We start from the raw sequence: 16,235 nt of genomic DNA, 5'->3' as shown, positions 1-16,235 counted from the left end.
AATTTGTAATAATCAGTTCAGCAACGTATACAGTAGCTTGTATATCGAATGCATAGTACATATGTATTATGTTACACGTTTAATGTAGCTACTGGCCTAGGTTCACAGCGATAAGGATTATGTCGAGTAAATTCTAAAGGTTTGTCGCTACATTAAAGAAGCACTTTAACCCTCAAGCTTTACGCCTAACAAATACCAAATCTTTAAATGTTAATAACATACAGCTAAAAATTTCTCTTTCTCTCTCTCTCTCTCTCTCTCTCTCCTTTTTTTTTTTTTTAAGCACGACCTTTTGCAGCATCGATCAAGAAATATGTTATCTGTATAATGTAGAAATAAAGCGATACCATTGTAAATCATATTACGAGGCTACCATAGAAAATTCAAAAATTAAATTCCCACGAAATTGAAAATATTCGGGAAATATAATAACTATATTTTCAAATACGCTGTTTAGAATTGTAATTTTTCTTTGTGGATATCATGTGCACTATTTATAAATGCATATAAATAATATAAGTGGCAAGAAAACGACGAATGTGTCTATCTTTCATAAGCAGTTCATTCAATTTGTTACCATTATTTTATTCTTTTCTCCTAATATTAATTGCTTACTTACTTTATAATTATTTTCTAATTGGGAAAGAGTAAAATTATTACGAATTTTTTAAGCTTCAATAACTTCCGATGTATATTGTGGATATTTATACTTAAAATGATATATTTTTATGGTACATCATTTAAGTAAGCATTTAATTTAATGCGTATAATATAGAGTAGTTCTGTAATCTTTCTGTAAAAGCGTAGACCTACTTTTTCGTGTATCAAAATTTTGATGACAGTCGTAAAATACGAGCGGAGAACATTTCAACAAAAAATAAGCCCTTTCTCTTTTATTTTTGCTCCATTTTTCTTCAATATTATTCGACAGTAATACTTTTTTTTTAAGTTCTACACCCAAATTCGAACATTTTGATCCCAGGAGCAACTAGCGACAGCCATACCATTTCCAGAAACGCTGAGCGATGTTACCCGGTTTTCGTGACCAGTTAAAACACCTTTGAATGAAAGGTAGTCGATTATAATCTACGAAAATTATTATAAATATTTACTTATTTCTAATGTCTATAATATTTACCATTATGTTGATTCTTCAATGTATCCCATATGTGAATGGAGTTGTCATCGCTTCCACAGAATATGAATCTTCCGCTAAAGGATAAACCGCAACTTGTGAATCCGGGGTTAGAATTGGGAGGCTTAAATGTAGCTAACTGCTGATCTGATCTTAAGTCCCACAGTCTTGCCGTCTTATCTTCTGATGCCGTTACAAAAGCTTGTCCCGAAGGATGATACTAAATGAAAATAATTCTTTTCATTATAAGGTAATCTTACAAGTTACGAAAACTATATAGTTTTAAGGGAACCTTTCAAGTATACTTGTATTTATTAAGTAACTAATAATAATTAGACTGCGGATTTTTATACATTTATGAGAAACAAAAGATTTTTTGATTTTTTTGAAGATACAAAAATACAGAAAATACATATAATATCCAAAAATATATAAGATATCCAAAATATAGTACCTTTTACAATATTTAATAGATAAAACAATTTTCTGCCTAAATTCCATTTTATAAATTATATTTATAAAAATACAGATCTGCATAAATATCAGCAGTCTCCCAATAACGAAATATACTTTCTATACTAACACAAACTGAGTTTACGTCAGATCCGTGTCCAAAGAAAGTTTGCTTTGCAGTCTGCTCTCTTATATCCCATAATTTACATGTTCTGTCCACCGATCCGGTAATATACGTATTTACGTCTGGAGATAAACTAATACTAACCACGTCTCCGGCATGCGCGCAAAAGTCGGTAGTTTTCTTGTTTGCTTCCAAATCCCATATACAACTAAAAGAATATCGAAATTAATGACAAATAAATAGTGGCGAAAAATAACCATATTATTTATTAATGCTTTATAGATGCGGATACATTTTCATGTCACCAGATCCAGTGATAATCTTTTTGTCCTCCAAGAATCTGCAGGATGAGAGGAAACCTTCGTATCCTAGTAATTCTCGAACGATTTTAGCCGATCCTGTGGCGTCACGATTGTTTACATCGTAGATAGTGCACATATTGTCCATACCACCGCAAGCGACAAAGTTTCCCGAGGGTGCAAAAGCTACCGACATCACCCATGCTGAACGTAATGGAATTACCTGAACTTTATTTCCAGTCCACGAATCCCAAATGATCAATTTTCCGTCTAGTGAACCAGTCACGCAATGCCTGGAAGGAGATATTCATTTTGATAGCTCAAGATTGAACACAATCGTTTCGGTTGATTTCACAGAGGAAATCATAGGATCGATGATCAATACTGACCTACTATCACCGCTATAATGCACCGAATTCACTTTGTTGATATGTCCCTTTAGTAACTTTTTTGTAGATAATTTAACTTTCGGTGCATCCGGTACACTACTACATGCTTCTTCCAAAGTTGTATCTTGTTGTTTCTTTTGATCTTCCTGTTATGTAATAAAGTGTTCAAAGTGTAAAAAATATGTTCTTAATTAACATCAAAGTATGAATTCATTACAGCTTTTTCTTTTTAATCACTGTACAATTAATGCGATATAGGTAATATGTATAATTTTTCTAATACAACCTTGCATTTGTTGATTAAATCTTCCAGCTCTTTTTTCAAAGCTACCGTTTCCGCGTCATCCTTCCCCATTGTTTGGTCTAGTGTTGTTTTATTTCAAAACTACTGTGGCTCTGAGGACGAAACACCGACGATGATAGGTGTATGGATACTGCGAACAAATTTTTATCAAAATGTTAAAGAAGCCTTCGTCTACATTGCTGTCCCACTAATCGTATTAAATTGACGCTTGATCCTATTTGTTGGGCATTAGTTCGGCTCTCTGACCTAACTTAATTACCTACATACACGATAACCCTTATTATTTCAAGTACGTAAATCTGTTTTTATAATGTGATTGTTTATTTTTTATGCATATATATAGTAACATAAAATTCTTTTCTTTTCCTCCTAAAAACACGAAAAAATGAACGAAAGAAGCTACAGGAAGAGGAAAGAAGGAAAAAGTACGCGGTTACGGTGTCCGAGTCCTTACAAAAAACTTAATCCGTCGCGCTTTCGAATTCCATTTCACCTATAAATGATTCGATTTGTTTAGGTTCATATAGTTCTATTGATTTATCGATCAAAGTTGGATCTATACATCATTTTCAATAATCAATTTTCTTAACATAATGTATTTTTTACAATAAATAATTACAAGTCTCGAAAATACGTGTAATATACCGTATTAAAATATTTAATCAATAGATTTTAAAATTTTTATTTAATAAATACAAAAAAAGATTTACATTTTGTTATATGATTGTGACGTGCAATGCGTGAAAATCATGATAAACAAAAGAAATATTATACTGATTAGTGTTTTGATATTAAATTATATAGGTGTTGATGCTTTAGTTAAAGAAGATTATTTTGACAACGAGAATGCAACATGTGTTGAAGAATCGATAAGCACATTCAAGCAGATTGTTGCTAAACGCTATAAAGCAAATATAAATTTTTGTGACAGGAATACAAAGAGTAAGGGTAAGGGTATTGCATTATATTATATGATTGCTAAAGATACTTATGATATAGAAAGTGGTCTGTAATACATAGTATAAATGGGACCAGCAAAATTCTATGGCTCAAAATAATATGAAAATTAAGAATAACAAAATTGCGTTGGAAGATTCGTTTTTAAGAAAATCGTGTTTGAAAATTTATGAAGTATACGTGAATTTGACTAATTCCCAGCTGGACAGGAATAGACATTTGATATAAGGTTATTCTACATGTGAAAATAAGTTGAAAATAAAGAATAAAATTTTATCGTTTAAGGTTTTGTTTCGGAGAAAATAGAATTTGAATATGTTAGCCAAGAACTAACTCAGTATACACGTGTACTAGGCACATTTTCAAATTCAAATTTCTTGAAAATAAGATTTCAGAAGACAACACTTTACTCTACATTTTCTATTTATTTTCACATGTAAAGTAATATCCTATCTGCTCCTCTGGATCATTTATTCCTGACTAGTTGGAAATTAAACAAAATGTATACTCCACAAATTTTCGCTCAATTTTCTAAAAAATGAAATCTCCAACGCAATTTTGTTATTCTTGATTTTTATATTATTTTGTTTCATAGAATCTCCCTTACTCCACTGTACCATGAATTACGATCACCCTGTATCTATTTGATGTGTCATTACTTCAAACAGTTAACAATGAAATCATCTGTGCTATAATAACGGATAAAACGTAGGTATGTATTCAAATTTGTAATTCAGAAAGGATTACCAACTTCATCTGAAATTTTATTAGGTTGGCACATGTTAAAGAGTGACATCTTCAAAATATTATCGACAATGCACATGACCATTTATGCAGTCGATAACTTTGTAGTGTATAATCAGAGAATCTCTGATATAATATATACTTGGTGTTTAGTGTTTCGTAATTTTTAGCTAAACATCTTGTTAAAATCTTGTTTGTATTCTAAATCTACATAAATCAACATCAGAGTGATACAACGCGTACCGCCATCCGTGTCGTGTGAAACGTATTATTCCTTATTCCCAATGTTATTAAATCGATTAACACTTAAGATACAGATTAATGACTTAGAATATTGAAATCATTATTCGTACATCATATAATCAAAAATGTCCACGAGAATCTCATTTCGTTCCTTTAAAATCATAAATCAGAGTCAAGTGCCGAACGTAGTCGTCGAAGGTAGTAACTTTTGTTCAAAAAGTGTGGGAGTAGCAACGAACTTGCTTTCCGTACTTCGAGACTAGTCTTAGTACTCTTAGTCAGAAGTCAGAACAGTGCATTTCATACATTCTTCGGCGCGTTTGCGGTTCTTGTTAGTTGAAAATGCGTGAGAAGAATATTGGATGTTGTCTTTTTTGGAGTCTCTTTCTGACCTACCACGTGTTTAGCGAGACTCTACCATCAACAGACAAAGACGGTAATAGTTACATCCTAGCTCTTTTAACTCTTTCGTCAATGTTCCTGAAAAACTCATCTAAATTAATCTGCATGAAGAGAAGATAAATTCGATCAACTGTGAATGTGCTTCTTATCATTCTTAGTTGTTAACGTCTATTTTATTGTATGATCATTTATGTAGTTCAGAGGAAAATATAGGCCGGGATATTGTTTTGCTATTTGTTATTATTTTGTTCAAATTTTACGTATTTTACGAATTATATACCATACCAAGTTCATACATCTACACAAAACAGCTATTGAAAAGATCATCTAAATTAAATGAAATTGAAAATGGTAACATCCAACAGAGTGGAAATATATGCATATATACTTTTTAATAATATAAGTTTTATTTAAATAATCATACTCCAATTTACTATATTTTTTTCTACTAAGACAAATGTGAATTTATAAGAAATCATGTTCATCATTCTGGCGTAATTGCTATACGCAAATGAAATCTTGTAATTTTGTTTATTGGTTCCCTTTTCGTGGTTATTTGCCAGGGAAAGTTTTTGTTACGTTGACCCTAAAGGCGATAAGATTTTACGACTGTTGTGGCGTTTAATCGATCGTTTAAAACTTTCATATTTATTTAACTTATTTTGATGGAGCGTAGGAATTATTTTATCTCACTTATCAACAAGTGAGGAAAAAGCATCTTGACTTTTTTCAATTTATGCGAGATTATAATATCTTTATCCTTGACATAATTTTACCATGGAAGAGGAAACTATTTCATTGTCCTTAATTTGTCATATTGAAATTACTGTACATGGCGTAAGAATTAAGAAGAAGTAGGAAGAATTATTAAAGATAACTAAAGAATTACTAAACATTATAGAATCCAAACATGCGATCAATTTATTAGTAAATTAACTAATCTTATAAATAGTAAAAACAATGATTTATAAAGATAAATCGTTGTACATTGTCACTACATGTTCGTTTATACATTTAATTAATGCACAGTATAGTTACAAGAATAATTGGAACAGTAACAGAGAGATCATATTCGAAGGCAAACACGTGCACCATTATGTATGTATGTATATTCTTGAATCTCAACGGAACGATTTGATATCTCCTTTAAAGGCGTAGCAAAGAATAAACTCTCTCGAAATATTCATTTTATTATGTATAAACAGTCTTGATTAATACTGTATACATACATATGGCTGTGTGGCTACAGTGGTATACTGTAGTGGCTACAGAAAGTATTTGTATTTATTATAACATTTACTTACTAGTTAATTAGACTTAAATATATTAAATTTTGCACCATTTAATATTTTTATATGACTACCAAAATATTATGAAAATTAAATATAAAATAATAACGATAAAAAAATGTTTCATTGAAAAACAAAGGTATGCTTAAATACGTTTTATAGTTACAAGAAAATAAATGTATTTTACAGTTATTACGACGCATTTAATACACAAAGAAAGTGCCTGATTGACAATGCCTTGATGAACAATTAAATAGCGTTCGCGCGACCTGGTTATCTTTCCATTTCCGTTTACATAAGCATATTCTCTGAAGATGCCTCTGTTTCCAATTTTCTGAAACCTTTTATCATTATTATGGCAGCTTTTCCACGAATTTTCTTCATTAATTCTTTAGATTTGTTTATGAGGAGAACAATAAGATTAGACAATATCTTTACAGAAGTCGAAATTTTGTATAAAAATCTTCTAAATATGTGCCTACACGATGTCTATGTAGTATGATAAAAACATCGCATTTTTTAATTCAATTAGTTATTATTCTTATAGAAATAAAATAAATTTTGGCTTCTTAATTTGCAATTGTGCCCAAATGTAAATAGAAGGGTTGGATTTCAAAATAACACGGCTTTTTGACAATTGAAATTCCGTTCAATATGTATTATGCGAATCCAGTTTCGCTGAGAGCTGACGTGACTGTTAACACGTACAGTAATTCGAATCATGATGTCATGTGGAAAATGTAGCGCTTATGTGAATCGCGTTTGCTTAGCTTTTGCTCGTTCGGTGCATATGTTGATATCTAGTTGCTCAAAATAGATAAACCCTTCCAATATGGGGAGCCACATATGCTTTAAAAAGGAGCAAAGACGAAATAAAATTTTACTCGTTACCAGTATTATTGAACTAGCTACTAAATAAAATATTGCAAAACTATGTATATGTGAATTTAACATTAAAATTTTTCCGTTTCAAGGCTTCATTTTCAAAAATACAGGGTTTGAACATGTTTAGTTCAGAATCGGGTTACAATTAGTCCTAGTACACGTATATAATGAATTTTCAAATTTATTTTTCTCGCAAACGAAGCGTCTTGTGAACAAATTTTATTCTATATTTTCGACTTTACGACTCCACTGTAGATCGCAGTTAGCCAAACTCGACTTTCTCAAAAACGAAGCGTCATATGGATAAATTTTCTATATACAATATTCAATATTTTGTACATGTTATTTAACCGCAATGTACATTCATATATGCATAAATCTCTGCGCAGCGTTTTTGTAAAGGGCCATTTGGTTTTATGTACTCGGGGCTGAAGTGTCGCGTTCGGAATTCAAATGAAACGGCCAAGAGGAAAATATTATTTTTCTTTTACTCACTGAAATGTGACATATATACAAATATATTACATCAAATTTTTTTCCATTTTTCTTAGAGTATGAGAATCTAAATACTGTTTAAATTGTGTACAGATGTATTGGTGTTCACTATTGCTTCGAACGAAACCGATGGCTACAAAAGATATCTCAGATCGGTCAATGTCTATGGATTTCGCGATAATTTGAGAGTACTTGGTTTGGGAGAACCTTGGTTAGGTGGTGATAACATAAAAACCAGCGCAGGAGGAGGATACAAAGTAAATCTTTTAAAGAAGGCTCTAGAAAACTATGGGGACGATGACCAGAAAATTGTTATATTTACGGACAGGTCTTTTGCATATTTCATTTCCTTCTCTAACTTGTTTCATTTGTAATTTTAATTCTAATGTTTAATTTTAATAACTACCTTTATATTTTAGTTACGACGTGATATACTTAAGCGACTTGACTGAGATCATTAATAAGTTTAAGAGTATGGACGCTAGAGTTTTGTTTTCTGCAGAAGGCTCTTGTTGGCCAGATAAATCGCTAGCGTCCAAGTATCCACCCGCAACTCTGGGGAAACGCTTTCTAAATTCTGGAGGCTTCGTGGGCTATGCTTCGGACGTTTACGCGATTTTAACACATGCCCCGATAAAAAACAAGGATGACGATCAATTATTTTATACGTTGGCGTATCTCGACGAGGAATTAAGGGAACGTCATAAAATTAAGCTGGATCATAAGTCTGAGATATTTCAGAATCTATATGGTGCTGTAGGTAAGTGAATAAGTAAAATAGAATTAAATGAATAAAGTGAATAAGATTATTTTTTTTATAGCTGATGTGGAGTTAAAATTTGAGGGTGGCAAGGCTTCGCTTTTGAATACTGTTTATAGCACAGAACCATTGATTCTTCATGGAAATGGTTACAGCAAGTTATCGCTGAATTCTTTGGGGAATTATTTGGCTCATGCATGGAGTCCTGAGGAAGGATGCGTAATGTGCTGGGAAGAAACGATAGAATTGGATAGAACTACACCGGAATCATATCCGATTATATTAATCGCTATATTTATAGAACGGCCGACTCCTTTCTTAACCGAATTTCTATCGGCGATATATCAGCAAGCATATCCAAAATCGAAGCTACATTTGCTTATACATAACAACGTAGAGTATCACCAAGATGTACTTGATAATTTTATGAAGAAGGTTGAAAAGGAATATAACAGTAGTAAGCAAATTTCAGTGAATGATGCTATGAGTGAAGTTGATGCAAGAAACTTAGCCATGTATGTATCAAAGATATATTTAACCTTATTACTTTCAATGAAATTTCTGTAAATTTTAAGATAAATATCGTTCTTTAGGGATTATTGCTTGTTAAAGGAATGTTCTGGATATTTCTCAATTGATTCCGTTTCCCATCTGGATAACGAACATACTTTGAAACTTTTAATAGAACAGCAGCGAGATATCATCGCACCATTACTAGTCAGACCATATAAAATGTGGAGCAATTTCTGGGGAGCTATAATGGACGATGGATTCTATGCTCGAAGTTTTGATTACATAGAGATCGTCAAGAATGAACGCAGGTATGTCTTAAAAATATTTTACAAACTTGCTATTTTAATGCAACGTACTTTATTTATTGTCTAACTATGCATACGTGTGCAAACATTATACATTTCGTGAGAATCATTTCATGTTCTTTTTATCACTAATTATTTCAACCAACATCTTAAAGGCAATAACTTTCGATTTCATCTATATTCGTACTAAAGTATTGTGAAAAAGGAAACTTAATCGAAAGCGATGGAAAAGTCAGTCTTGAAGGATCTTCGATCGATACTGTACATATTATCCGCTGTACATTCGTAAACTCCAGCATCCATTTGTGTCGCAGGATCTATTTCCAGTTTCGATTTCACTTTATCTGGACCAACTTGCCATTCGTGTACCTTTACATACAAAATTTTCATCGTTATGATCATCGTTTATTAAGACTTAACCATCGCAATTAAGATTATCTATACTAACATGTAGATAAAGATGTGTATAGATCTCAGCACCATCCTTGAACCATGTGATGTGTGGCCGTGGGTTTCCACGTGCCACGCAAAGGAAAGCGATTTTATGTCCTAAAACGTACTCTAAATCAAAGTGCGATGCCAATACTATTTTTGCTCCCTAGATAAACATTTTTAGAAAACAATTAACAAATTAGAAGCAACTTCTAACTTGGTTTAGAAGTCTACGTACATCATGATTATTATAATATTGATCACTTTCTGGATCACGATACTTTCCAGTGATAGGCAGTCCTATTTGGACTCGCGATCTGGTTTTTCCTCTGCCTCGTCCTCTTCGTCCAAGAATTTCCTGGCTATTTAATAGTAGTACGATTAACAGAAATAACATCACCGTAGAGCGTGGCATGATGATTTGAGCAAAGCAACTAGAAATGGATAGATCAAGTAGATGGTTAAAAGTAGAGAAAACTGAGGAGTCTGTGTTAATATGTCGCAGATACTCACCGAGTACAGACAACGTATGACGATCACACGGAACTCCGATGTAACTAACAGTTACCTACTCATTACTCCCCTAGTCTTCTCTCCTATCTATTACAGATGTATAGACAGATACTGCTGAACTGCATGTATTATACGTACATGTGGTAGTTATTCATTCGACACCTATTGCAACTCGGTCATCACCAAATTCCAAATGCTCTAACTTGATTGTTCGTTCTACCTAGTACTGATAATCGAATTGGTTCTAATGAAACAAGATTGAATATGACAAGCCTGAATGTTGTTTCAGGAATTTTTTCATTTAATTCGTGAACAAAATGGCAATTCGTCAGACAAATTTGTGATATGCTATCTTATGTTTTATTTTATGGTTTACGCTATAGATGTACCACCCTTGTAAGAGTCAATTGTGATTTAATGAATAAAAGATAGGGGGAACTTTAAATTTCCAAGTGCGCCTTCATGCTTTGAGATTCTTAACAATCTATGATATTCGTGCATTAAAAAAAATAATGAAACGTGTCGTACATCTTTCTTTTTATTATATTTTTGTAAATATAACGCTTTTGCTGTTATAAAAGCGTTAAATTCAACATTATTAGATATGTTTCGAAGAAAAGTGAAAGTGAAAGTGTATAGCTTTTAAAAAATTAAACTTGTTATTTAAAATTAGCTTTTCTGCTATTACGGTAAGTTGAAGAGATTGACGTCTAAACTTAAGTATTGCAACTACGACAAAAGTACTGATTTTAATAGGAGATCATGACATAATCCGTCCTAAAGCCACGACGATCAACCGCATATTGATTATCCGCTTGACATTCGTAATATCCCGCATCTTTTTGGGTGGCTGGGTCAATTTCCATCTTTGATTTTAACGTATCATTACCAACAGGCCATTCATGCACCTGCAATACACACGATTTTACAACTTTCCTCAAATTTCTCTTATAGGAATCCCTTTTTCTGAATAATGAGAATACCTGAAAGAATTTATGATGATACAATTCGATTCCATCTTTCAACCAGGTGATCTCAGGCCTTGGAAATCCGGTGGCCATGCAGAAAAACGTGATCTTCCTACCCAACATGTAATCCAATTCAAAGTGTGATGCTTTCACTATTCTCGCTCCCTACGAATTTCAAAAGTTAAGCGATCGATGATCTGATATCGATTAATATCTTTAAACTCACATCTTTGTTTTCGTAGTAATTAGCACTAGCAGGATTTCTGTGAGGAATCAGAATAGGCATCCGAGACTTGTAAACTCTTCCGCCGCTGCGTCTGCCGCCTCCTCTACCTCCTCCACCTTTTGCCGCGTCTGTGTTTACCAATAAACCAGCAAAAAAGAACAGGCAGAAAAGTTGATATATCTTCATTTGTTCTACGATTATATAGTTCTCAATCTTTTTTCAAAGTGTCAATATTTCTATGCACTTTACATAGAGCTGTTACACTTGGGTGTATCTTAGCTTTCAATTGATTTTGATTATTCTAACTTGGAATTAGAACACTTGAAATGTTTTTGAGTAACTTTTGCAAAACATTAAACGTGTTTATACTTATGTATGTTAAAGATAGTCGCTTGTATACCAATCGAACTTCACCGGAAAGCAATTGTTGGTGATAAAAGTGACACAATCTTCAGGTGCTTACCGGCTACACGGAACCGCTACTTTTGACAAGTGGTCAAGCCGAATCTTTGGGCTTCGGCCTACAGCCTAAAATATGAATGGACTATGCACGATGGGCATGTCGCGTCATTGGTGACAGAGTTATGAATCTCAATTGGATAATTATGCATAACCCATTGCCAGTGTGTTCATCAGCCAATCACGACATCAGACTGATTGCCTTACGAAATATTGTCTCGCGGGACTAACAAACAAGTATGCTGGTCCCTTCTATGGTTTCGCGTCTGCTTCTTCACTGGCCTTGAGGTCCTGAGAACAGCAGACCGATTGGATACCCACGTGCTATTATGTATTAAATCAATCGTTCATATGAATTAAGCTGAATCAATTCATTATTTTTCACCACAGTAATTACTGTGTTGTATTTCATATCAGTAGAAAAACTTAATATTTAATATAATATCATATAGGCTAGCCACAGCTAGTTACAGCTAGGTAACGTACGTTACTTTCCCATTTAAAAGCTGTATAAGATTCTTCTTGATATTATACTTTTAAATTTCTGTTGCACATTTTTAAAGTGTGTAATTTAAATGTAAATAATTCGAGTAAAGACAATTGAATTTTTTTTTAGTTAATACATTTTTCTAACACTACTCTAATGGCAGATGTGGCCTATTTTCACGACAATCGGTATGTTAATAAACAGAACACCAGAATTTGAAGTACTAAAAACCCGAGAGTTGTTCATTAACTTGAATTGCACCTTGTAAAGATTACAATTTAGTGATCATATCAGACACTGTGTCTTATCAAAGAGTAATCCTTTTTCTTTCTTTCTTTTTAGGATTTTTACTTGTTGCTCCTTTGTGAATTTGGAACAAAAATTTAAAAATATTTATGTAATACAATAAAAAAGAGAGTCATACAACTTTTAAATGCGGAAGTGACTTAGGGACCACCATGTATACATATATATATATACATACATAAATATATAGTGTATAATATTATTACAGAGGACTATGGAACGTGCCGTTTATCAGCAATTGCTACTTAATTAATGCAACTCTAATAAGTAACAAAGAGACCCGTCCATCCTATTCGGAAGGCGATTTAGACACGGAGATGGCTTTCGCTTATGCTAACAGAGAACGAAACATCTTCATGTATGTCAGTAATAGAGTTGACTTTGGGCATCTCGTTGATCCAGATAATTATGACGTTACGGTAACACATCCGGATTTCTATCAAATTCTCAACAACAAATTAGATTGGGAAAAGACATACATACATGAAAATTATTCGGAAAACTTTAATCCGAATAAAACTCCAGTGCAGGTAAAAACACATTTATACATTTCTAGTGGTCGGATAAAAGAGACGTAGATACGCCAGATAATACGTTAGAATTATTAACTTTGCCGAGAAGCACTTGTAATATTTAAAGTGCAATGTAAGATCAGGTGTTAGATTTTGGATATACTATTGGTATATGTACTGCGTATATATATGTAGTATAGTGTACTTATCCAATTGACCGATATTGTCTTATACTCTTTTTCCCGCTCATTATATATATTTTATCGAAATGTTTAATATTTATCAAATATATGAATTCTCAGTATTATTCAGGTTGATTAAATTTTCATTCTAGGTTTGCCCAGATGTTTATAGGTTCCCTATAGTAAACGAGAGGTTTACGAAAGAGTTGATAGATATCATGGAAACGTTCGGAAAGTGGTCGGACGGATCGAATCATGTATGACTATTTATCTTTAAATAGTTACAGTAACAATTACACTAATAACGCGATAGTTACATTTTTCAGATAAAACAGTCACAGGATAAACATTTATCTTATCATTAAACAATAACAATATAATTTTTCCAACAGGATCCGAGATTAACGGGTGGTTATGAAAATGTACCAACCCGTGATATACATATGAATCAAGTAAAATATGAGCCACAGTGGCTATACTTTTTAAAGGAGTATGTTAGACCTCTTCAGGAACTCGTGTTCGCCGGATATTATCACGATGTAAGATATTTGTCTTTTAACTATAAAATGTGTCAATCATTTTTAGGACCCACGTATCGAAGGTGGATACGAAGCCGTACCAACACGAGATATTCACATGAAACAAATCGGCCTCCACGAATCTTGGTTAAATTTTCTTTATGAATATGTCAGTCCTTTGCAAGAACATGTTTTTATAGGATATAATACGAATGTAAGAGTTATCAAAAACAGGATATATATATGGGAATAGGTAGTCTGTTGGTTGCACAATATTTCTCACCCTGATCTACATATAAATTAATGCACCGTTGCACAAATTTTAAATTGCAAGACATTATTTGGCAAACTGATCACATCATAGGGAATGGTGATAGGCTTCGTATTCGGATTCGTTGCACTTTTTTACTAGGCTGCAGTTATATTGTTATACATATATAAAAGATGTTCTATTTAACTGGAAACGATCTCATAAGGGATTAAAGTTGTTAAAAAATATTCCTGCAATGTTGTGTGGTACATAGGAGGACTTCTTGACTTACAAAAGACACTTCTTAAGCTGACTGTTAGAAACTAAAGATATGAATCTAAGAGGCACAAAGGGAGATAAGAAACTCGATTTTTGTCTAGTTCATAGCGCAATCATTTGATGGAGTTAGACCATAAAGTCGTGTATAATTCAACTACTGATTTCCGCTGGTTCATTTTTAGGATTTAATCTATGATATTCTACTACATGAAATGATATTATGTAACATGTTGTTTGTATTCATCTCAACAAACGCTATCATATTATGAGCGGAAAATACAGGGTTCCATTTAAGAAAGTTAATTTAATATTATCTCTTCCACTATTACGCTTAGAAAAAAATTGTTTGTATAATCTATAATATCTTCCTATACTCGTGTACTAAACAATTTTTGTAAGAATACTTTTTTGATAAAATCAATCCCTCGTGAGAAATTTTACCGTCACCAGTTAAACGAAACAGCTTGTTGTAGGTGAAGTATGCATATCGTATTATAGTGAAACATTTCAAATAAATTGAGAGTATCAGAGATTGAATAAAAAAATACTCTGCATTGTTTTGAATATTAATGGAAAATTAGTACAAATAAAATACTAATTGAATATGTTCGTAATTGAAATTTACAGCCACCTCGTGCACTCATGAATTTCGTCGTAAGATATCGTCCAGATGAACAACCATCATTGAAGCCACATCATGATAGTTCAACTTATACCATCAACATCGCTCTAAATAGGGCGGGGGTAGATTATGAAGGTGGAGGTTGTCGATTTATCCGTTATAACTGCTCTGTTACGGACACAAAACCAGGTTGGATGTTGATGCATCCTGGAAGATTGACTCATTATCACGAAGGACTTCGAGTTACCAGTGGTACAAGATACATTATGATTTCATTTGTCGATCCTTAATCGATGTATCGAATTATATACACATATTACATGCTGACTGATAAGGAACAAAATAACTGTATAAAGAATGTTCAACTATGTTCCCATATATGTAAATATATGAGACAGTAACATTAGTGGGAAACTTAAAACTGCCGATACGAACAAAGTATGTATTTCAAGAAAATAAGGTTTTCGTATCAATGTTATTTTTATAATATAGGAAGAATATTTGAGACATTTAGTGAATATTAAGTATTTGTATGGAAATAAAATGTTAACCCGCATTTGTATTTATCATTTTGATGATATCGTGAAATGGTTATCAGTAAATCAGATTCAATTTTTTACATCCCTTTTGTTTTATTGTTATTATTAAAAACTCGTTTTTTTAAGTTATTTACAACTTACGATTTCTACACAATTATCTTTACATTTTAATTTCAACACAAAAACTTTTCTTTTCTTTGTTACCTTAAGCTGTGTTTTTAGATAATAGTGTCATGAATATTCTAATAAAATTACACACGCCACACTGTTTAAAAAAAAAAGCATTTTCTCATTTCAGACTTCTCGTATCTATACAATTATCAGTATATTACAATATTAGGAACATTCGTAGGATAAGTAATTAGATTAACATTACTGAATAGCAAACTTTGAAAAATCGATTTAATTATATTCCCGCACATTTATTTACACAGTAAAAAAAAGTTCCTTTTTTGTATCAGAGTGGTATTGATGCAATTGTAATATGTCACAGCGCAATAACAAAATAATTAAATTCATTTAAAAGACACTTTTTGTATGGAAAAATAAGTACATTTTAAATTAATTGAAATGTTTGATAACTTTTACCGGTTGAAATCAGCGCCTTTGGTTTTCGTACATATACTCGATAATTTCTTTTCGCAA

The 16,235-nt window shown here is 32.4% G+C and overlaps 3 protein-coding genes across 4 annotated transcripts; 1 reads left to right on the top strand and 2 right to left on the bottom strand.

Moving 5' to 3' along the window:
- Positions 1-865: 865 nt before the first annotated feature.
- On the bottom strand, positions 866-2,826 carry Gbeta76C (guanine nucleotide-binding protein subunit beta-2). The gene is made up of 6 exons (XM_069130168.1): positions 2,687-2,826; positions 2,401-2,546; positions 2,005-2,304; positions 1,719-1,920; positions 1,139-1,355; positions 866-1,058 (listed from the first exon to the last, which is right to left on the bottom strand). The coding sequence occupies exons 1-6, from the start codon at positions 2,753-2,755 to the stop codon at positions 952-954; spliced, it is 1,041 nt and encodes a 346-aa protein (XP_068986269.1). The 5' UTR covers positions 2,756-2,826; the 3' UTR covers positions 866-951.
- Positions 2,827-4,485: 1,659 nt separating this feature from the next.
- Plod (procollagen lysyl hydroxylase) lies at positions 4,486-15,607 on the top strand. The gene is made up of 9 exons (XM_069130165.1): positions 4,486-5,084; positions 7,813-8,047; positions 8,139-8,479; positions 8,541-8,994; positions 9,073-9,300; positions 12,897-13,218; positions 13,535-13,639; positions 13,775-13,921; positions 15,057-15,607. The coding sequence occupies exons 1-9, from the start codon at positions 4,991-4,993 to the stop codon at positions 15,339-15,341; spliced, it is 2,211 nt and encodes a 736-aa protein (XP_068986266.1). The 5' UTR covers positions 4,486-4,990; the 3' UTR covers positions 15,342-15,607.
- LOC138188423 (immunoglobulin domain-containing protein oig-4) lies at positions 9,333-12,133 on the bottom strand. 2 transcript variants are annotated; one of them, XM_069130171.1, is made up of 5 exons: positions 11,437-12,133; positions 11,230-11,375; positions 9,968-10,154; positions 9,746-9,895; positions 9,333-9,666 (listed from the first exon to the last, which is right to left on the bottom strand). In XM_069130171.1, exons 1-5 carry the CDS (start codon positions 11,620-11,622, stop codon positions 9,508-9,510), a joined length of 828 nt encoding a protein of 275 aa, XP_068986272.1. In that variant the 5' UTR covers positions 11,623-12,133; the 3' UTR covers positions 9,333-9,507. The 2 variants fall into 2 exon arrangements, with proteins under 2 accessions (XP_068986272.1, XP_068986271.1); XM_069130170.1 differs by lacking the exons at positions 11,230-11,375; positions 11,437-12,133 and adding an exon at positions 10,243-10,996 and having other exon boundaries at positions 9,968-10,163.
- Positions 15,608-16,235: the final 628 nt, after the last annotated feature.

This window comes from Bombus flavifrons, chromosome 16 (genome assembly GCF_040668555.2).
Source record: "Bombus flavifrons isolate JBK064 chromosome 16, iyBomFlav1_principal, whole genome shotgun sequence".
Lineage (NCBI taxonomy): Eukaryota > Metazoa > Arthropoda > Insecta > Hymenoptera > Apidae > Bombus > Bombus flavifrons.
Note: the sequence above shows the minus strand (reverse complement) of the source record. Positions and strands in the feature narration are given on the sequence as shown.